We start from the raw sequence: 23,485 nt of genomic DNA on the forward strand, positions 1-23,485 counted from the left end.
TCACCAGAGCTCACGGGATTGCTCGGGTTCTGGTCAGTATTCTGAACATTGAGTTTGTGCCGGAAGTGGTTAAGTGGGCTTATCGAGGCAGAATTAATAATCTGGTTATTGAGTTTGAGGACGAGAGCCTTCTGGCTGCGTCGGCTCACGAGTCTGACGTTGATATGCACGAGGGTGACGGTGGCGCGGGAGTTCAGGAACCACCGGTCGAGGACTCTGGACGACAGCTGTCCATGGGGCCGGGGTCCGAGACCGCGACGACCGAGGATACATCTACCCAACCCTCCTCGGTGCCTTCGACGACTCTGAGATTTGGGTCCTTCGAGCCTTCTTCTGCACCATCGAGGTTGTGGAGTGACCGGGTTGAGTCCGAGGAGGCTTTTGAGCTTGATTTGCCTGCTTTGGGGTTACAGGATGCTGTGGATACGAGTACTGGGGATATTGGGGTTACATCACTTTCGGTCTGACGGGAGGAGGAGGTGAGTCGGCAGGTGGCCACTCCCTTTTCTACTCAGCGCGAGGTTCCCCCTAAGGACATGGCGCAGCTTCTCGGGCCTGATGTGTCGGGAGGAGCCCTGGGGTAGGCGGCTTCGGGGTGCTCCCTTTCGGCTGCCGAAGGTGATGCGGGGCAGGTGGCTCCCGTGTCTGCTTCTTCGTTGGGAGGAGGTCCGGGGCAGGAGGCCTCGGATAACTCCTCTCCCGTTGCGTCCTCCTTTCGGTTGGTGCCGGCTTTGCCTTCGGGAGAGGGCTCGGGGCAGGTGGCCTTGGAGCTTTCTCCTCCAAAGGCGCCTGTGGTGGTGGCTTCTCCGGTGTTGGGTGGAGAGCTAGGGCGGGCGGCCCTTGTTCTGCCTCCACCATCCTCGCAGCCGGACCCGACTAGTGGGGCACGCCAGGTGTCCCGTCCACCTTCTGGCGATGCGGTGGGGGAGCCCATGCAGGTCGATCGGGCTGCTGGTTGGGGTGAGGCAGGAGGCCGTACCCCAACCGCGATCTCTCGGGAGGAGGTCGTTGCGTTTGGTGGGATTCAGGATTCGATGTCTGAGGGGCGCCGGGTGAGTGGCCGTCTCCAGGCACATCCGGATGTGGACGACATTCAGCAGCAGTGCGCCATGAGGGTGGCCAAGCTTCGTGATGTGGAGGTCACTGCTGGTATGTCGGTCAATACCTCTAATTCCATTCTGCATTTTTCAAACGATGAGATTGTGTATAATGCAAATCAATTAGGAGTTTCACTAGGTAGTAATGGCACTGAAATTTCTAATTCTATTAATGATCTTCTGGATCTAGAGGCTGAGCGGGCCTTAGAGATGATTCGCAATATTGTGGCTGTTAAACCCATGTGTGAGTCTGAGGTTGATGCGCTCGGGGTCAGGGTGCTCGACAATTTTTGTGCGGATCTTATGCCACCTATTTCTGAGGCAGATGTAGAGGATGATTCTATTGAGATAGTTTTGGCAAGCCCTTCTGACAATGGTTGTGAGGACCAGTTGCAGAGTCAAACTATCCCTAAGCGCAAGTGGAAACGGAAGGTGTACCCGGTGTCCGCAATGCGTAGGAGTGCTAGGATTCGTATGGCAAAAAAATTCCATGATGAACTATGAAAGGAATCTTTTGGAATAGCAGAGGTCTAAAGGACTTGGCTAAAAGAAGGTTTCTTGCTGAGGTGTGTGTCGAGGATCATTTAGATTTTATCGCTCTATCAGAGACGGGTAGAGATAATTTTGCGCCTCAATTTCTAAATACTTTGTCGGGGGGGTATAGATTTTGATTGGCATTGCTTGCCACCGAGAGGGAGATCGGGTGGAATCTTACTCGGTGTTAGGTGCGAAACGCTTGAGGTTCGCAGTGTGGTTATGGGTGACTTTGCAGTCAAGTTCCGGGTGCGGTCGAAGGAAGATGGGTTTAATTGGACTCTGGTTGCGGTATATGGGGTTGTGCAGCCCGAGCTTAAGCTCGAGTTCTTGTCTGATCTCGTTCGGATTTGTGGTTCCGAGCAGTTGCCTATCCTGGTGGGGGGTGATTTCAATATAATTAGAAGGCGTGATGATGAGAACAATGATAACTTTGACGGCAGATGATCGTTCATGTTCAATACCATCATTGTAAGTTTGAACCTGATAGAAATTGAGCTCTCGGGCAAAAAATTCACCTGGGCTAATGCGCTGCCAAATCCGACTTATGAGAAGTTGGATCAAGTGTTGGCCAGTGTCGATTGGGAACAGAAGTTCCCTCTAGTAACAGTCCAGGCCCTGTCCCGTGGTATTTCTGACCGCACGCCACTATTTGTGGATTCTGGTGAGCCCTCCCACCTGGGGAACAAGAATGTGTTCTCCTTTGAGATGGCTTGGTTTGAACGTGAAGGCCTCCTTGATCTCGTGGCTAGAGAGTGGGCTAAGGATTCAGGAGGAAAGACTGCGCTTCAGCGATGGCAGAATAAGATTAGACACTTGAGGAGTTTCCTACGTGGATGGGCTAAGCATCTTAGCAGGATTTATAAGGTTGGAAAGGAAAGGCTTCTTTCCCTTATTCAGTCCCTGGATGTAAAAGCAGAAACCACGATTCTGCTGGCCGCGGAGCTTCATGCCAAGCTTGACGCGGAATTGAGGCTGAAAGAACTTCTTAGGGAAGAAGAGTTGAAGTGGGCGCTGTAGGCCAAGGTCCGGCGAAGAGTCCAGGGAGACGCGAACACTCAATTCTTTCACATGATTGCTAATGGTAAGGATCGAAAGAAGAGGATCTTTCAGCTTGAGCAAGACGAGGGTACAATTGAAGGACAGGAAAACCTAAAATTGTACATAACCGAGTACTATAAGCAGTTGTTTTGGCCCTCCAGAACAGAACTGTGTGTCTCTGGATGAATCTAGGGTTGAGGATGTTCCTCAGCTCACAACTGTGGAGAATGATATTCTGACGGCTCCTTTCTCCGAGAAAGAGGTTCTTGAGGCCGTTTCGCAAATGAAAAATAACAAAGCGCCGGGCCCAGATGGATTTCCAGCGGAGTTCTATAAGAAATGCTGGCATATCATTAAAGGGGATTTTGTTGCCTTTGTTCAATGATCTGTTTGCTGGACAGCTTCATCTTCTTCAGCTAAATTTTGAAACGATCACCCTTCTACCTAAGAAAACAGAGGCTGTGAGAATTGAGCAATTCAGGCCTATCTGTCTTCTTAATGTTAGTTTCAAAATTTTCACCAAGGTCAGGACCAATAGGCTCACACAGATCGCGCATGCTGTTGTACAGCCTACCCAAACTACTTTCATGCCGGACAGGAACATCCTTGAGGGAGTTGTGGTCCTTCATGAAACGCTCCATGAAATCCACACAAAAAAGCTGGATGGGGTTGTTTTCAAAGAGGATTTCGAAAAAGCGTATGACAAAGTCAAATGGCCATTCCTTCAACAGGCCTTACACATGAAGGGTTTTGATGAGGCTTGGCGACGCTAGGTAGAATCCTTTACGCAAAAAGGTAGTGTTGGAATTAAAGTAAATGATGATATAGGGCATTATTTCCAGACACACAAAGGCCTGAGGCAAGGAGATCCAATGTCCCCTATTTTATTCAACATTGTGGTTGACATGTTGGCAATTCTCATAGGCAGGGCAAAGGAGGCCGGTCAGGTAGGTGGCTTGGTGCCTAACCTAGTTGATGGGGGTGTGTCCATTTTGTAGTACGCTGATGATACAATCATCTTTATGGAGCATGACTTGGCAAAAGCGAGAAACATGAAGCTGGTGTTGTGTTTATTTGAATAATTGTCCGGTTTAAAGATTAACTTTCATAAAAGCGAGTTGTTCTGCTTTGGTAGAGCCAAGGAGGAACAAGAAGCGTATATGCAATTGTTTGGATGTGAATTAGGGGCTTTACCTTTTACTTACCTAGGTATACCCATTCATCATCGTAAGCTCACGAACAGAGAGTGGAAATGCATCGAAGATCGGTTCGAAAAGAAACTTAGTTGCTGGAAGGGCAAACTTATGTCTTATGGAGGCCAGTTAATTCTTATTAATTCGGTGCTCACAAGTATGCCGATGTTCCTACTATCTTTCTTTGAGGTTCCGGTTGGGGTTAGGAAAAGGCTGGACTTCTATCAATCAAGATTTTTTTGGCAGAGTGATGATCTTAAGAGAAAGTATAGACTCGCCAAGTGGGATGTTATTTGTCGTCCTAAGGATCAAGGGGGGTTGGGTATCGAGAATCTTGAGGTCAAGAATAGATGCCTGCTTAGTAAGTGGCTTTATAAGCTATCAGTTGAGACTGATGCAACTTGGGCACTGATTCTCCGTAACAAGTATCTGCAATCCAAAACTTTGTCACAGGTGATAGTGAGACCAACTGATTCGCCGTTTTGGAAGGGGCTTATGAGAGTTAAGGCAGCCTTCTTTAATAGAACAAAGTTTATTGTCGGAGATGGCAACGATACTCGCTTCTGGGAGGACACTTGGCTTGGTGAGACACCATTGGCATTACAGTACCCAACTCTGTATCGTATTGTCCATCGCCCTGATGCACTAGTGGGAACGATTATGCAGACCATTCCCCTTAATATCCAGTTTAGGAGGGTGCTTGTTGGTCATAGATTGGAAGCTTGGCTTCATCTGGTGCGTAGACTGATGGAAGTCCAGTTACATCATCAGCCCGATCAGTTGTGTTGGAAGCTTACTAGGTCTGGACAATTTACCGTTAAGTCGATGTACATCGATGTTATTAACTCTAGTGTCATTCCTAGCTCCAAACATGTTTGGAAAGTCAAAGTTCCTTTGAAAATTAAAGTATTTATGTGGTTTGTCCATAAACAGGTCATTCTAACAAAGGACAACTTGGTTAAGCGCAATTGGACAGGATCTACTAGGTGTAGTTTCTGTGATCGGGATGAGACCATTAAGCATCTCTTCTTTGAGTGCCCGTTGGCGAGAATTTTGTGGCCCTCCATGCAAATTGCCTTTAACATTACTCCTCCGAGTTCGGTCGGGTCGTTATTTGGAACGTGGCTGGATGGGATAGAGTCCGATACAGCTAGACACATTCGTGTAGGAGTTTGTGCGTTGTTATGGGCAATTTGGAACTGCAGAAATGATTTGGCTTTTAACAGAATAACTACTATTTATTTTTGCAGGTTGTTTTCCGTGCTACGGCGCTGATCCGTATGTGGTCCTTACTCACTCCGACGGAGGCCAGGGAGCGTTTGGTTACTGGATCTGTCCGGTGGAAGATGGTAGCGCGGGATATCTTCAACCGGTTTGGATGGCGGTCATGTAATAGGATAGGCAATTAGTTTTCCTATCTTTATTATGCCAGCCGGTTGTGGCTTTATGGCCTTTATCGGTTTTAGCGTCGAGGTTTATGTGATCTCGACTTTTTTTGTTTTACGACTTTAAGACATTGTTGAACATATTTTATTTATCTAAGTGTCTGTATGCATCGTTCTGATGCAGATGCCGGGGAGTCCCCCTTTTTGAAAAAAAAATGTTATTGTTGCTTATAGTTTGTACGGAGCTAGTGTCGAAATATGATTGTGTTATCCGATGGCTAACTTTGATGGGTGCTGTTCGGTGTAAACTAAACCAATTATTGCTGCCGGCATAACTAAGAAAATGACGATGTATTCAAAGAGATTGGAATTTATCTGCAAAGCAGGCGATATGCGTGAAAGAAACCGGTCAAGTTCTTTTGCTCCGGCTGCTTCTCGTCCTGCTGCATGCCCCGCCAGGAAAGCCTCGCCCAGCTACCGCGGGCGCCGGGGTTGTTATCGGCCCGCGACGCGCTCAGGATAAAGAAAACGAGCATCTTGTCCATGACCGATTAGAGACGGGCCGGGTGATTGATTCCCACAGCAGCTTCGGTGGTCTTTGCTTGGTTTGTATCTTGCTATGGTTGATGAAGGGAGGGAAGAATGAAGCCTGGCTTATATACGTCGGAGCATCGAGGATAATTTGGACATGGCGGTTTCTTGCGCTGGAGGAGTCCATATTATTCGTGGCCGCGGTCGCGAGAGAGAACCTGCGAGCGAGCTCGCGATGCATGCGGCGGCGTGGCCTCACACATGTTTCTTTTCTCTCTCTGGCTTGTCCAAGAGTTGACATGCTGACAGACCGGGTACGCAGCTGTATTTGTTGTTTGACGAGGTATAAGGGTACGTATGTGTTTTTTTCTTTGAGATATTTTTTTTTGATAGTTGGGTACGTAGGTGTTTTTTTAGGTGTTGGTCACATGCGCACAAGCTTCGGTTCTGGGTCTTTGCCTACTCGCTCTGATATTATAATTAGACGCCAATATCCAGCAAAGGTCAGAGCTTTAGGCATGAGAAATCAAATTATTTTTGTCGAGGTGAATACAAATTTATAGGCCGGGTACGTTAAATACTTTCTAAATGTTCAGGAATTTAGCAAGGTTACTTGTGAGCAAATACAAACCTCGTTTGGGAAATACCAACAGGTTACTCGTGACTGAGAGAGGGAGGCGTCCATCCAAAAAGTGAGAGCAAGGGCGCACGACGCGGTTGGCAGCGCTCCTGCGCCGGTGGCTCCTCTCGACCTAAAGCAGATCAGAGATGCAGGATTTCAGGTATCAAAGATATGGATTCTGGTGCTCGGGGGAATGTGTTGGTCAGGAAGGATCTCGAGGAAGGAGTTGGCCCAGAAGGAACCCGATCCGATCAGTATGGCATGGAGATGTTTAGGAAAGGATTCACGAATCCTTGATGGTGGGAAAGGAGATCGATCTTGACCGGTTCGAGGTGTGATTCAAGGAACGCAGCGACGGGGATCTGATTGTGATGTAGAATGGATGAGTGGAAATGTCAGAGTGTGTGATGTCAACAGGGATCACAATAGAGGAGAGGGTTTGTCTCCTGGATGAACTACTCCAACCTGGAGATGAGGGTCTTAATTCCCACACCTTCAGATCTCGTACGTCACTCACTCAAGCAGTAGAGACATCCCAATCCATGAGCAAAAACAACACACCATTACATTTGCTCAATCTTAGTTTCAGGGCACACATGTACACAGTTACACACCATTATATATGCCCAATCTTAGTTACAGGGGACACATGTACACACCATTACCTGTGCTCGATCTTAGTTATAGGACACACATGTAGAATAAGTAGCAGGGGCACACACTCACTTAATCCACATACATATAGATACATAATATATCTGCCCACACATGTACGGCGGACAGTAACACACAATGGCAAACCAAAGAGCACGTACAAACCACACGATGGGATGGGAGCCGATGATGATGAACGGATGATAGGAAGGGCACCTGCAGCGTCAATCCTCTTTCTTCCAGAATAATGGGAATCTTGGAGCATCTTTCTTTTCTGGTATGTTTCCCGCTTCCTGGTTTTCTGGTTTGTTGTGTATAAGCTTGGGATTGTTCTTGTGTTTCTTCAATGCATCTATCACCTCATCGGGGACAAAATCACCATTGAACTCGAGCTCCTTCAGTTTTGGAAGCTCGTCAATGCCGGAGAGTAGTGTACCCTTTCTGTAGGACCATATGATTTTCTCAAGCTTAGTAGCAGATTGGGTAGTAAAGCCAATACAGGTGATGACAGAAAAGTCGATGGTTAGAAGGTTGAGCCTTGGGAAGTCGTCTTTGTAGAAGATGAGCAGGCTCTGTGCATAAGATATCTCCTTGAGTACTAGGCTGCGCATGTTAGGCATCTTGGCAAGAATCTCCACCTCATCTTGACAAAGAATGGTACGACAGAGAGTCACCTTGGAGATGTTTTTCGCCTTTTCAAATAATGATAATGATAGCTTATTGCTGTTCTTCAACTCGACTTCCTTCAGTTCATGAAGGTCTTCGACTCTAGAAAGAGACTGTAGGCCATCAGTGGACGACAGAATGATCTTCTCGAGTTTAGGAGCTCCACCATTGAAGCTAAGGACAGTTATCTCGGAACCCTCAATAAGAAAGCACTTGAGACCCTTAAATTTCTCCTTGTTGAAACTGAGCTTGTCATCGATGTATGCCCTGTCTTGGAGCCTGAGACAGACTAATTTGGGCAGCTTGGCGAGGATCTCCAGATCAGCCTGCCTTAGTCGAGTACCAGATAGAGTTACCTTGGCAAGTTGAAGTTGGTCACCATCTTTGGTCAACAACTGAAAAAGTTGACCCGTTTCTGCGGTTCCGCGAATGCTTAGGCTCTCCAGAATCTTGGGACACTGTCCCTCAAAGGAAAGAAGCTTGGGAGAATTATCTTCAGAAGAGTCTTCTGCAGTTATGGGAAGAGTGATTGACAGAGAGCGGAGGCACTCATGCAGGTCACAGATAGTTTGAAGCAAATTCCTGATGAGTTTGTCCTTCTGCTCAATAACCACACCAAGCTTCCTCAACCGCCATAGCTTGCCAATATCCTTCAAATCATTACTATTTCGTGCCTTGACATTGGACATTACCTCCATATTTGTCATCTTTTCGATCTTGTCAGGAACCATAACGTAAGATACTTCATTATTGCTTGGCCCTGAACTCATAACAACCGAGCCAGCCAGCAAACGCTTCAACTTCAAGAGTATGACATGTACTGTTGCAGCTGCAGGCACCCTTGTCTGTCGGATATCCAATACTTCCAACTCACGGAGGTTGTTGATTTCACTTGGCAGCTTGGTAAGATTTGTCCCCCTTAGGCTTAGATACTTCAGCAGTAACATCTTGCTGCAGATGTCCTTGAGGTAGTGTTGGTTCTTCCCACCAAAGCATTGACAACCTTCTAGATCTAACACTTTTATCAGGGATACTCGCGATGATTCTTCAAAGAGCTTTGAGAAGAATTTGTCAATCCTATCAGAGCTACGGAGGCGGAGATGGTTGAAAATGGAGAAGTAGCGAGCCAAGTGATGTGACAGGCGTTTTCCTAAAATGCCATGTTTTCTGGCGATCTTAGTAATGAATCCATGGACTTGATCACCTATCACACAACTCTTTACCTGTCCCATAGAACTAGTATCAGCAGGATAAACAAGCCAACGGGTGACAAGCACGTCAAAACATTGATTGGCATGACGCACAGTACTTTCCCAGTCTTCCTTGGTTACTAGCCCTTCAACGACCCATCGTCCTATCAAGGTAGACCGCCTGATGGGTTGTCGTCGAGGGAAAATTGCTAGGTACATCAAGCATAACTTGTAATCCTTAGGCAAATCACTATAAGAGAACTTTAACATCTTCTTAGCAATGTTGTTCATTGAGTTATCTGAAACCTGCTGCAGGGCTTTGCACAACTTGCATAGTTCTTCACTGCTCCTCTTGGGGTTGGCATATAAAGCATGAACAAAGATCTTCATGCAGAATTCATTTGACTTGCAGTTGTCCAAGATGTCATGAAGAATCTGCCAGCTATCTTCAGCCATCTCCATTTTTGTAAGCTCGAGTGCAGTATCACGGTAGAGGCCGAGAAGAGAATAATCTATAGGTTCCCGCCGCGGCCAACAATACTGTCTAGCTTCTGCTCTGTTTACCTCAAATGTCAGCATCAGTGCACCGGCTATGCCACCCAACAAGCTGAAATCATTCCTGGTCTCCTCCCATCTGGATACATAGTCATCATCAAGTTTGAGGATAACCAGTATCTGATCCTGACAACCTTGTCTCTTCAAACAGTCATTAATTTTGTCCATGATTCTTTTGATCTTGAGCTTGTGTTTCATCTTCGAATGCATTTGTTGAATCTTGATCATGGTTTCTTCAATAAGGGCATCCGGGTTTGATTTCCTAGCAGCTGTATCGTTTTTCTTCATGGACTTGTCTTCCAGCTCTGCTTTTGCTAGTTTAATGTCAGATTTATTTTCCTGCAGCTCCTGTAGTGTCTTGCCAAACATTTGTCTGTTTTGATCATCATATCTAGTTGCAGTGGCTTGGCTGGACTCTTGGAAGCTCAAAGGGTAAAACACCTCCCGTAGGATTTGCTCATAATGGGTTTTCGTGAGACAAATCGATTCTGCATGTGCTTCTTTCAGTTTCATATGCTGTTCAAGCATGTTGGCTGTTTTCTTGATAATATCTTCCTGCGAATGTGTGGTTAACTTCCTTGCATGGCTTTGTGTGGTACTACACTCAAACTCAAATACATATGGTTTGTTCTTGAGCATCCACAACGCTCGGAGGAATACCCCTATGGGCTCATCTTTACAGGATTCCAACACGTCCATATTCTCTCCATTGGGGTGGAGCAGCAGCAGGACGTGCTTCCTTTGTTCAATAGTTTTCATGATTCCTGCAATCTTGTTGTCAACCTTCATTGCATGAATATTTTTGTCTATTTCATCAAACAGCGTGTATTTTTCTGAGTAAATAGAGACTTCCATTTTGTCAGAATGCAGATCCTCAAGGAGGCCGAATTGATCATCCTGTTATTCTGGATTGGATTCGGTGGGCCGCAGCACACGCAGGATGTAGTAGAGAATATCCTCGGTTCGTAGCAACTCAGAATAATTGTGCACTGCTGGGATGTCGACCAAGACACTGCGCCTGCGTGTGTAACCTTTTCCCCACATAGCCGAAGCTTCCTTTGCAACAGCGAGGGCTTCTTTCTTATCTGGTGCCACAATGGCGATGGATGGTATTAATTTCTCCTTTGAAGTGTCTCGTCGCGCGACATCCTCTATCATCCATTTCGCTAGCTGCACCCTAATGTTCTCTTCTGGTGTACTAGACTGCAATAATGCCCATCTTGAATCGGCCATTGTCGTTACCTCCACGCCTTGATCGTCATCCTCTTCTTCACTGTCTTCGTAAGCAACAGATGTTGTGGCCGCATGGGCTGATGATGACAATGTGACCCCCTTTGCTGGCATCTCAGCGGCATACCTGTACCATCCGCAAAGGTTAGACTAGAGCCAGCACAATGGGATGGACGAAAAAAACAACTTTCTCAGATCCAATCCAACAATCAACTAAGAGCAACTCTAGCATAGTCATTATATTGGGCCGACATCAAGCTCGCCGTAGAGGCTGCTGGGAAGATGAACGCCAGGAGGGAGCACCGGATTTGGGACCACGTGCCCATCCATGGGGCCGTCACCAATGATGGCGTTGAGCCGGAGTTGGACAAGGCCGATCTGGCCGTTACCACACCATTGAGTCACACAATGCCTACGCGGCACATTGCCGGCATGGGCTAAGACCGCCTTGGCCAGTTTCAGTGAGATTAAGGTGGGCAATACCGCATTCCATGCGGACACATCCCACCCCCGCAAGTCCCGCCGCCGCTGCAAATAGTATAATTTTACTTTTAATTTTCTATATATAACAAGATGTAGTGCGACTCATTTTGCCACCCCCCCCCCACCCTTTTTTGTATGAAATCATGTTTAGTTCCACTTCTATGAATTATTTGATTACCTGGCAAAAGTTATGCGTGATGTGCGTGGGTGTGTGTGGAATTGGGAAGAAAGAGACAATGACATACAAGTCCCACACGTAGGGAGCATTTGGTGGTTGTATTTTGCTGATTCGGAACTTACGGTTTACCTCGGAAGTCTCCAATATATTATGCAATGTTCTCAATGTGCCTTGGAAAGGGTGCAACACATGGGATAATCCACTTCTAAGCCCATGATCATGTGCACCCGCGTTGAATAAAAACATAAAAAAAATACTAGAAAGTTAAAAAAATCCATTTTTTGCATGGTGGATAATATGATGCTTGAGGTCCGCTTCAATTTTTATATCATTTGGATGTCTGAGCAACTGTTATCAAAAAAAGATAAATTTGGGTCTATAAATTTTTTATTGTTCATGCACTATTTTGGCTCGACTTGTCTTTTCTGTTGAGTTACTCAGATGTCCAAATGATCTGAAAATTGGAGCTGACCTCACTCAACAAAGTTTCTACCATGCAAAAAAAAAGGAAGTTTATGAATATTTTTGTCTTTTTTTCCTAAAAGGGTGCAGGGTGGGCACCGAAATGCTGCACTAGCAAATATGACAGAACTGTTGAAGCTGTTCGAAGCACCCGTGAAGAAACATTTGACATATCACGTGTGTTTAGCATACCACACTGAGAAGTACAATTGACCCATTTCTACACAAGGTACTCATCTGCAATAAGAATAGCTTGATTGCTAAGGAAACAACAATGTCATTCCCAGATGTAACACTCAACGGTGGCATGTTTCGGGAAGTATGCACACGGCGTCCTCGCTGGCTACGAAGAAATGGTCAAGAGGCATAGCACCTTAACCTCCCCCCCCCTTCTAGGGCGACTCGGGGGCCATCTCTTCCCACCGCCGCCAGAGCCGGCACGATCTCCTTCCTCCCTCGCCGCCACATGAGGCTAGCATCGGGCAATGCCAGAGGCACGGCCAAGGATTGTGGCGGTTGGACTCCGCTGCCCCCCCCCCCCTAGATGGCGGAGGCCACGGACCTGGGGCGGCTGACCCTTGGATAAGCTGCCTTGTCCTATGGCGTGGCATGGCGGGTGGTGGGGATCCAGATCGGGATATCTCCCTAGTTGGCTCCGGCCGACCACGATGGCGACAACTGCCGAGGGTGCCGGTTTCGTTCTTGGAGACGTCATTTTGGTCTGCGCTACCTCTTCTTATCATATTGGTTCTTGGGTGAAAACCCTAACTGCGGTGGCCGGTGGTGGCACTCTAGGCGTTGTGTCCTTCTTGAAGGCATCGTCATGAGAACTTTTGTGCTGGTGGGCACCTTTTTGGTTCGTTGGAAACTGTAGTTGGCATGCCACTTTTCCTCTAGGAGGCATCTACTTTGAGGGAAACCCTGGATCTGGGTCTCCTGGATCGGATGATGACGGAGACTTGTGCCATTCTCCATCCTTGGGGCATTGTTTTGGTGTAGATACTGACTAGAGGGGCCAACAGGTGGAGTTGTGTTGCATCTACCACATCAAAGGCGGTGGGTCTCATCGGTGTGGCGCGGTGGAGTCTCGACATTGGTGACACCAACGATAGTTGGGCCTAGCAAGGTCGGTGCAAGGATCGTTCCTGAAGATGCCACCGCAGGATCCTAGAGCACGCTCCTACAGTGCACGTTGTGGGTCTGTTAGGCCGGTTGGTGCTTTCAGCTGAAAGCTTGTCACTTCGTGAGGCCACCAGATTAGTTGGTGTGCATTGGTGCTGTCAGGGCACATCATCCATCTTATAGGTGTAGCGACATAGTTCACCAGAAAGGTTGCATTCGATTGATCCTTGTATGCAGTTTGTTGGTCTGTGTTGAATAATTTAATATGAACATTTTAGAGAGGCCGAGTTTATTCTGCTTTTCGGTAAAATGAACATTTTGACTTACTACATGATTGCTTCATTGTATCTTTACTAGTAAATATGCTCATACGTTGCAACGGTAGAAAAGATGGTAGAGATTAGAGAAATTTTAGCGCATACGCCCGCCATCCTATCTATATTAGATTAATTATTGTAGAAAGTCAGAACGACTGAAAATAAAAATATGTAAATTTCAGTAACTTTTAATAAAATGACACAATTCTTTCGTACTGTAAGTGTAGTATTAATTAGCATTATAAAATTACCATGATAAGGATTTAGTTTTATCGAGAGGTAGTTCCTGAATGTAGTTATGCCATCCAAATTGTTAAATTATTTCGTACACTATCTCTCACATCTATTTGGGTCATTACTCGTTATTAAAAATTATTTACATTTAGAAAAATTGGAGTTGTATTATTAATGGTTTAGAGCATCTATTCTCTAGCCAATGTAGACCTTTTGGTGAAAGATACAAATTATTATTTCTAACTTCTAAGTCAATAATCTCAACTCTTGAAATTGTATGGTTATGATGCAACTTTGTCGACTTAGAAATAACATTTACTCAATCCCTGAGAAATAGCACATTAATATATTATAATGTTTGCTTATCTGCTCCATATGAAAAGAATTTATATAGAAAACTAGTTCTATAGGTAGTTACCAAAGTTAGACAATTTAGAAAATTTAGTACCTGAAAATTTATTGCAGAATTGCTTGTGTTGTCAATTGATAGTTGGTGCCGATGGTCACCATTGTATATCATCGATCGTTTTTTTATCGCTGCAGGTTTTTCTTTTTATTCCTCCGCCTGGCATAGCTTTGGTCTTCTATGAATTTTTACCAAAAAGGGTTTCCCCTGCTTTGTATTACAAACAAACCAGCACCGATCACATAGCAATTGCTGGGACGAGTGGCACAAAAAGCCCAAAGGAAAATAAGAAGAAACAAATGCCAACACCGGCAGCATGACAAAGCATGGATGATCAGCCACCGATGCGCCTTCCGAAATCGACCTACCATAGAACAAGGCTTCGATCCAACGCGTACCAAGTAGCAGCTCCAACAAGGGATGCGAAGCCAACGATGTTTCTACCCGAATGTGTCCTAGGGTTTCCCCTGGCACGCGGAAGGGATTGGGGGATGGATACCTCTGAAACCCTCCAGGAAGGGATGGCAGCACCCGCAGGTATCACCGCATTGGAGCTGGAAGAGTCGGCAAGTGAGTTCTCCCGCACTGCATGCTCACTACCCCAACATGGCCGGAGCCAGCCAGCCATCCCGCCGCTCACCAGCAAGAGCTAGTGCGGTCTTGACGCCACCCACGCCGCCTCGCTAGGATCAGCACCACGAGGCCAAGAGGAGAGAGACACAACCGACAACGGCAGCAGCGGCACTGGAGCCGTGCGGGAGGGAATCACCACGACCGTCGTCATGCGGGAGGCCCGTGCCTCCGGCACCATCGCGGTCGCCGTCCGGACACGGCAGCAGGGCATACCAGGCCACCCATAGCCCGACCAACCCCACATCGGGCCGGCAAAGCCCCGCCGGCCGTGCTGCAGCAGGCCAGCGCCAGTGCCACCAGCATCCACCAGCCCATCCCCCCTCCCCCCCCCGCCTCCTGGAAGCAACGCCGACGACCCTCCCCACAGTCGGCCCGCACAGACACATATAGGGACCGTAGGGCCCAGATCTAGGCTAAGCAGGCACCGTCAAATCGCACCGTTGCGTTGTAGATCGCTTGTACCGATGATAGAGATCCCTGCCACCACGCCGAGCCGTCGCTGCGTAGGAGCACCCCGTGGCGCTGCACCGCCGAGCGTCGGCGTGACCCGAGAGGGGAATGACCAGCGGCCGCCGCTGCTAGCGCCCCCTGGCTAGGAACGGCGCTGGACGCCATCGACGACGGCAGGGAAGGAGGGAAGGGGGGGCTCGGGGAGGAGGCACCTAGGAGGCGGCCATTCGCCCACGGGGGCGACACAGTCGCGTTAGGGGGGGGGGTTCTTTTCCCTCAGTTCGTCTTCTATGAGTTTGGTCAATGCCGGTGTGATATTATGCGTGTGTCGCTGGTGCTGGATGTGCGCATCTTAGTTTTGTAGGGGCCGGGTATGTTCATTAGGTTTGTATTCCATTGATGCTTCATTATGAATCAATAAGAAATGCCCTTTATCGAAAAAAAAAGAATACTTGCAGGTACTTTCTCCGTTCCAACATATGTGTCTCAACTTTATCATATTTTTGTACTAAACTTAGTGCAAAGTTGAGACACTATTTTGGGACGGAGGGAGTATTAATCATATCTAAAATTTCATTTGGATGGCTTTATTTTTAGAAAAAAAAAGCATACGTATGACTTCAAACTAAGGGTCAACCAGACATCAGCACTACACCGGTAAACTAGGCTGCACAAAAAAAAGGATAGGCTAAACTACGGGGGTGCTATATGGTACATACCTCAATCGGCGATCGCCAATGTCACGCGCCCGGTCCTTGAGTTCCCGCAGCTGGACGGCCGCGCGATGCTGGGCGGCCATCTTTTGCACGAACCAGGGAAGCCACCAGACATAGCTTAGGAGGCCGCCCCTGGCATGATGAATCTCGGGGTTGCCGCGGGACATGTAGATGTCGATGCAGTAGTTGCAGTCCTCTGCCAGCTGCCGGACCTGGTTCTTCCACGGGATGATCTGCTCGTTGTACTCGCCGGCGGTAGGCACCGTCCTTTCCAGGTGCGACAGGAAGCCCTGCATGCTCTCCATCTCCTCCCAGATGAACTGCACGTCCCTCCGTACGCCGCCCAGAAGTAGCGCCTCGTCGCGGATGACGCGCAGTAGTAGGGAGCTCACGGCCGCGAGCTCCGACATCGCTAGCTCCCTGCGTCCGCCGGAGGTTTCGTGTCTGGTGGTTCAAAGTTCAAACCGGATTTGCGTGGGCGGCTGGCTAACTGGCGATGAATTAATTATGTATAGGCATCGATCGGTTTGCCTGGGACTGGAAGGAATTGTTCTACTTTACATTCACATGCTCAAGGCAAGTATCTCTGCCTAACATTTCCTTCAAAAGAAAACTATACCTACCTTGTGATCAGCGTAAGACGTGGGGTACTGCGTCACAGATTCACAGGCTAGAAAGACAAATGCTCTGTCAAGCCCAGCCTCCTTTCTTACTTGTTCGTTTTCTTAACTAGTCAGCAACCAACATATGCAGAGAGTCAAGAGCAATTTTCTAAACGGCCTGTTACCCACATGTTCTGGAATATATTTGGAATCTTTTTAGTTTTCGTTCAATTTGTATATAAGTACGATTAAAATTTGTCCAAAATAATTTGTTTGGCTGTACGTCACAAAATTATGACTATTGCTTAAATATGGGTAAACTCCAGTTTACCACCTGAAAACCCTCTACCGAAATGGAACATACCACCTGGTATCTTCGATTCAATGATCCGGGCCTATGACCAAAGTATATAGTGTACTTTAAAATATATTGATACACATGTTGGTAATTTCCACAGTATATTTGTTGGTAGTTATTTTACATATTTGAACCCACTTGAATAAAATCTGAGCTCATCTAAGGCCTGAAAGTTAAGCATCTTCAGCTCAAGAGCCAACCAAGCTAGCTCGAGCTTGAGAATCTGGATAGGCTCCGATCTACCAGAATACTATGTAGTACAACTCTGAAGGCAGCATGGCCCTTGATGATGACATACGACGTAGCGGGACCTTTGGTGGTCATTCTTAAACAAAGTAGTAAGCGAGACTGGTCCTAGTTTAGCATATAGACAACATCACTCTTGCTCCATCTTTAATTCTTTATCGAACCAACAAAAATCAGGCCAGGGGCGCCTTTAATTTGATTCTTTGTCTTTCATTAAAGTTAAGCTCTCGAAACTTCAGGTTGGGATGGATATCTTGCCGTTGATGTTTAGGTAGGCAAGTCTTTTGGGCTACATATGGGCAAGGCCTAAGGCTAGCTATTTGGTTCTATGTCACACACAAGTCACAGGGTGCGGAACTGGGAGGAATCAGAAACATAGTAAAACACTGAAGTTCCCATGCACACCAGCAAGTAATCCAACTTGACTAATACATTGAAGAGATCTCTACATTGAACTGTGCATGCACCTAAGGAGTCTAAGCTAGATGACTTTCTATTGGTTTCTAACCAGATTTTCTTCCGAACCTGTCAATTCGCTTCTACATATCAAAAATTCAGAGTTCCTGCCGGTTAACAAGAATAATGCTACCTGGTGGTATCTGTATCCTTTGAGCGCTATGCCATCTCACTATACAGGGCCGTCTCCACGAATTCAGGGCCTCGGTGCGAAAAGAAAAAATGGGGCCCTATTTTTCTTATAATACTATAGATCAAGTATAATCCCATTTATATAATTAAAATGTGTGCTATTTCGTATACAATATTTATATATTTCTCGAATATCAATGCAAAAGACTAAAGGTATAGCTAAAGTAATAAACTGACCTCCTTTTTGTGCGATTTTGATTTTCCGAATTAGTGTGAGATCCTTTCACAACAAATTATCCAGAGCACCCCTACGCTATTCGGCACCAGAATCATAATTCCTATTTCTAGAATGCATGACTGTTTCTGTTTATGAAAAAATATATTAATGCATACTCGATGAATTATAGACTTGTCAAGATGGCAGAATAGAAAAGGATCAAACTTTAATTTTCAACGAGCAACTATTGAAAATCTTTGATGCGTGACACTATATGGATCCCCAAAGCATTTGACTGCACAGCAAATGTTCCAAGAAAAATCAATACACTGTGATGGCAGCGGTACGGCTTTGCTGTTTGTATCAATCAAAATGAGAAAAAGGAGGAGCTGTAGCCTGTAGGGTACTGGTTACTTGAATGGCGTTCCGGCGTTGATGTCAGCGGGCGCTTGCAATTTCCGTGCAGTTCCGGCGTGCGGCCGGTAGCCTATCGGGTGGCGCCTGCTGACGCCGATCTACAAGAAGACGTAGACAGATCAATGATTTCAATTCAAATCTAAAGACAGGCAGGAAATCTCGGATTTTTTTAGAAACTGGAAGTCGCGTATGTAAGTGCCGTGTTTTCCTCTCCAACTCGATCTGATTAGTTTGAGACGGAGAATGCCAGCTATCGGCGGCTGGAGACACCAGAACCAGGTGCCCAAAAAGAGTTTTTTTTTGAGGCAAACCCACAAAGCTTTATTCACCCATCACAATGTTTACAGGGATGAAAACAAGATCTTCGGGATGGCCTAACCAAGCATGGCGGCCAGTACCCAGCGTTAAAGCATGCTTTGCAAGTTTGTGAGCCTCGACATTGGAGGTTCTAAACTCATGACTAATTAAACAGGAAGAAAAAAACCTAGATCGGTCCCTTATTTCACGCACAATTGCGCCATATGAAGCTGACGTGCCAGTCTTGATTGACTCTACCACTTTCTTGCAATCGGAAGCCACCGAAATTTTCTGAATGTACAGATCTTCTGAAAGAGCCAGAGCTTCACGTATAGCCAGCGACTCCAACACCTCAGGGTCATCAATGTTGTTGAAAATCAGGGCCGACGTTCCCTGAAATATGCCCAGAAGGAACCCGATTCGATCAGTATGGCATGGAGATGTTTAGGAAAGGATTCATGAATCCTTGATGGTGGGAAAGGAGATCGATCTTGACCGGTTCGAGGTGTGATTCAAGGAACGCAGCGACGAGGATCTGATTGTGATGTAGAATGGATGAGTGGAAATGTCAGAGTGTGTGATGTCAACAGGGATCACAATAGAGGAGAGGGTTTGTCTCCTGGATGAACTACTCCAACCTGGAGATGAGGGTCTTAATTCCCACACCTTCAGATCTCGTACGTCACCCACTCAAGCAGTAGAGACATCCCAATCCATGAGCACAAACAACACACCATTACATTTGCTCAATCTTAGTTTCAGGGCACACATGTACACAGTTACACACCATTATATATGCCCAATCTTAGTTACAGGGGACACATGTACACACCATTACCTGTGCTCGATCTTAGTTATAGGACACACATGTAGAATAAGTAGCAGGGGCACACACTCACTTAATCCACATACATATAGATACATAATATATCTGCCCACACATGTACGGCGGACAGTAACACACAATGGCAAACCAAAGAGCACGTACAAACCACACGATGGGATGGGAGCCGATGATGATGAACGGATGATAGGAAGGGCACCTGCAGCGTCAATCCTCTTTCTTCCAGAATAATGGGAATCTTGGAGCATCTTTCTTTTCTGGTATGTTTCCCGCTTCCTGGTTTTCTGGTTTGTTGTGTATAAGCTTGGGATTGTTCTTGTGTTTCTTCAATGCATCTATCACCTCATCGGGGACAAAATCACCATTGAACTCGAGCTCCTTCAGTTTTGGAAGCTCGTCAATGCCGGAGAGTAGTGTACTCTTTCTGTAGGACCATATGATTTTCTCAAGCTTAGTAGCAGATTGGGTAGTAAAGCCAATACAGGTGATGACAGAAAAGTCGATGGTTAGAAGGTTGAGCCTTGGGAAGTCGTCTTTGTAGAAGATGAGCAGGCTCTGTGCATAAGATATCTCCTTGAGTACTAGGCTGCGCATGTTAGGCATCTTGGCAAGAATCTCCACCTCATCTTGACAAAGAATGGTACGACAGAGAGTCACCTTGGAGATGTTTTTCGCCTTTTCAAATAATGATAATGATAGCTTATTGCTGTTCTTCAACTCGACTTCCTTCAGTTCATGAAGGTCTTCGACTCTAGAAAGAGACTGTAGGCCATCAGTGGACGACAGAATGATCTTCTCGAGTTTAGGAGCTCCACCATTGAAGCTAAGGACAGTTATCTCGGAACCCTCAATAAGAAAGCACTTGAGACCCTTAAATTTCTCCTTGTTGAAACTGAGCTTGTCATCGATGTATGCCCTGTCTTGGAGCCTGAGACAGACTAATTTGGGCAGCTTGGCGAGGATCTCCAGATCAGCCTGCCTTAGTCGAGTACCAGATAGAGTTACCTTGGCAAGTTGAAGTTGGTCACCATCTTTGGTCAACAACTGAAAAAGTTGACCCGTTTCTGCGGTTCCGCGAATGCTTAGGCTCTCCAGAATCTTGGGACACTGTCCCTCAAAGGAAAGAAGCTTGGGAGAATTATCTTCAGAAGAGTCTTCTCCAGTTATGGGAAGAGTGATTGACAGAGAGCGGAGGCACTCATGCAGGTCACAGATAGTTTGAAGCAAATTCCTGATGAGTTTGTCCTTCTGCTCAATAACCACACCAAGCTTCCTCAACCGCCATAGCTTGCCAATATCCTTCAAATCATTACTATTTCGTGCCTTGACATTGGACATTACCTCCATATTTGTCATCTTTTCGATCTTGTCAGGAACCATAACGTAAGATACTTCATTATTGCTTGGCCCTGAACTCATAACAACCGAGCCAGCCAGCAAACGCTTCAACTTCAAGAGTATGACATGTACTGTTGCAGCTGCAGGCACCCTTGTCTGTCGGATATCCAATACTTCCAACTCACGGAGGTTGTTGATTTCACTTGGCAGCTTGGTAAGATTTGTCCCCCTTAGGCTTAGATACTTCAGCAGTAACATCTTGCTGCAGATGTCCTTGAGGTAGTGTTGGTTCTTCCCACCAAAGCATTGACAACCTTCTAGATCTAACACTTTTATCAGGGATACTCGCGATGATTCTTCAAAGAGCTTTGAGAAGAATTTGTCAATCCTATCAGAGCTACGGAGGCGGAGATGGTTGAAAATGGAGAAGTAGCGAGCCAAGTGATGTGACAGGCGTTTTCCTAAAATGCCATGTTTTCTGGCGATCTTAGTAATGAATCCATGGACTTGATCACCTATCACACAACTCTTTACCTGTCCCATAGAACTAGTATCAGCAGGATAAACAAGCCAACGGGTGACAAGCACGTCAAAACATTGATTGGCATGACGCACAGTACTTTCCCAGTCTTCCTTGGTTACTAGCCCTTCAACGACCCATCGTCCTATCAAGGTAGACCGCCTGATGGGTTGTCGTCGAGGGAAAATTGCTAGGTACATCAAGCATAACTTGTAATCCTTAGGCAAATCACTATAAGAGAACTTTAACATCTTCTTAGCAATGTTGTTCATTGAGTTATCTGAAACCTGCTGCAGGGCTTTGCACAACTTGCATAGTTCTTCACTGCTCCTCTTGGGGTTGGCATATAAAGCATGAACAAAGATCTTCATGCAGAATTCATTTGACTTGCAGTTGTCCAAGATGTCATGAAGAATCTGCCAGCTATCTTCAGCCATCTCCATTTTTGTAAGCTCGAGTGCAGTATCACGGTAGAGGCCGAGAAGAGAATAATCTATAGGTTCCCGCCGCGGCCAACAATACTGTCTAGCTTCTGCTCTGTTTACCTCAAATGTCAGCATCAGTGCACCGGCTATGCCACCCAACAAGCTGAAATCATTCCTGGTCTCCTCCCATCTGGATACATAGTCATCATCAAGTTTGAGGATAACCAGTATCTGATCCTGACAACCTTGTCTCTTCAAACAGTCATTAATTTTGTCCATGATTCTTTTGATCTTGAGCTTGTGTTTCATCTTCGAATGCATTTGTTGAATCTTGATCATGGTTTCTTCAATAAGGGCATCCGGGTTTGATTTCCTAGCAGCTGTATCGTTTTTCTTCATGGACTTGTCTTCCAGCTCTGCTTTTGCTAGTTTAATGTCAGATTTATTTTCCTGCAGCTCCTGTAGTGTCTTGCCAAACATTTGTCTGTTTTGATCATCATATCTAGTTGCAGTGGCTTGGCTGGACTCTTGGAAGCTCAAAGGGTAAAACACCTCCCGTAGGATTTGCTCATAATGGGTTTTCGTGAGACAAATCGATTCTGCATGTGCTTCTTTCAGTTTCATATGCTGTTCAAGCATGTTGGCTGTTTTCTTGATAATATCTTCCTGCGAATGTGTGGTTAACTTCCTTGCATGGCTTTGTGTGGTACTACACTCAAACTCAAATACATATGGTTTGTTCTTGAGCATCCACAACGCTCGGAGGAATACCCCTATGGGCTCATCTTTACAGGATTCCAACACGTCCATATTCTCTCCATTGGGGTGGAGCAGCAGCAGGACGTGCTTCCTTTGTTCAATAGTTTTCATGATTCCTGCAATCTTGTTGTCAACCTTCATTGCATGAATATTTTTGTCTATTTCATCAAACAGCGTGTATTTTTCTGAGTAAATAGAGACTTCCATTTTGTCAGAATGCAGATCCTCAAGGAAGCCGAATTGATCATCCTGTTTTTCTGGATTGGATTCGGTGGGCCGCAGCACACGCAGGATGTAGTAGAGAATATCCTTGGTTCGTAGCAACTCAGAATAATTGTGCACTGCTGGGATGTCGACCAAGACACTGCGCCTGCGTGTGTAACCTTTTCCCCACATAGCCGAAGCTTCCTTTGCAACAGCGAGGGCTTCTTTCTTATATGGTGCCACAATGGCGATGGATGGTATTAATTTCTCCTTTGAAGTGTCTCGTCGCGCGACATCCTCTATCATCCATTTCGCTAGCTGCAACCTAATGTTGTCTTCTGGTGTACTAGACTGCAATAATGCCCATCTTGAATCGGCCATTGTCGTTACCTCCACGCCTTGATCGTCATCGTCTTCTTCACTGTCTTCGTAAGCAACAGATGTTGTGGCCGCATGGGCTGATGATGACAATGTGACCCCCTTTGCTGGCATCTCAGCGGCGTACCTGTACCATCCACAAAGGTTAGACTAGAGCCAGCACAATGGGATGGACGAAAAAAACAACTTTCTCAGATCCAATCCAACAATCAACTAAGAGCAACTCTAGCATAGTCATTATATTGGGCCGACATCAAGCTCGCCGTAGAGGCTGCTGGGAAGATGAACGCCAGGAGGGAGCACCGGATTTGGGACCACGTGCCCATCCCTGGGGCCGTCACCAATGATGGCGTTGAGCCGGAGTTGGACAAGGCCGATCTGGCCGTTACCACACCATTGAGTCACACAATGCCTACGCGGCACATTGCCGGCATGGGCTAAGACCGCCTTGGCCAGTTTCAGCGAGATTAAGGTGGGCAATACCGCATTCCATGCGGACACATCCCACCCCCGCAAGTCCCGCCGCCGCTGCAAATAGTATAATTTTACTTTTAATTTTCTATATATACCAAGATGTAGTGCGACTCATTTTG

General features: G+C 46.3%; 1 protein-coding gene and 1 pseudogene across 1 annotated transcript in view; both read right to left on the reverse strand.

Annotated features, from left to right (window-relative positions):
* Positions 1–6,946: 6,946 nt before the first annotated feature.
* LOC123084294 (disease resistance protein Pik-2-like) lies at positions 6,947–16,118 on the reverse strand (annotated as a pseudogene).
* Positions 16,119–19,249: 3,131 nt separating this feature from the next.
* LOC123084295 (disease resistance protein Pik-2-like) overlaps positions 19,250–23,485 on the reverse strand; it is a 9,633-nt gene continuing 5,397 nt past the window's right edge. Inside the window, exon 2 of the mRNA XM_044505973.1 lies at positions 19,250–23,019. Within this exon, the coding sequence (XP_044361908.1) occupies positions 19,476–23,019 (3,544 nt within the window). The 3' untranslated portion in view covers positions 19,250–19,475. The remainder of the gene's footprint in view (positions 23,020–23,485) is intronic.

The sequence above is a fragment of the Triticum aestivum genome, chromosome 4A (genome assembly GCF_018294505.1).
Source record: "Triticum aestivum cultivar Chinese Spring chromosome 4A, IWGSC CS RefSeq v2.1, whole genome shotgun sequence".
NCBI classification, from domain to species: Eukaryota; Viridiplantae; Streptophyta; class Magnoliopsida; order Poales; family Poaceae; genus Triticum; species Triticum aestivum.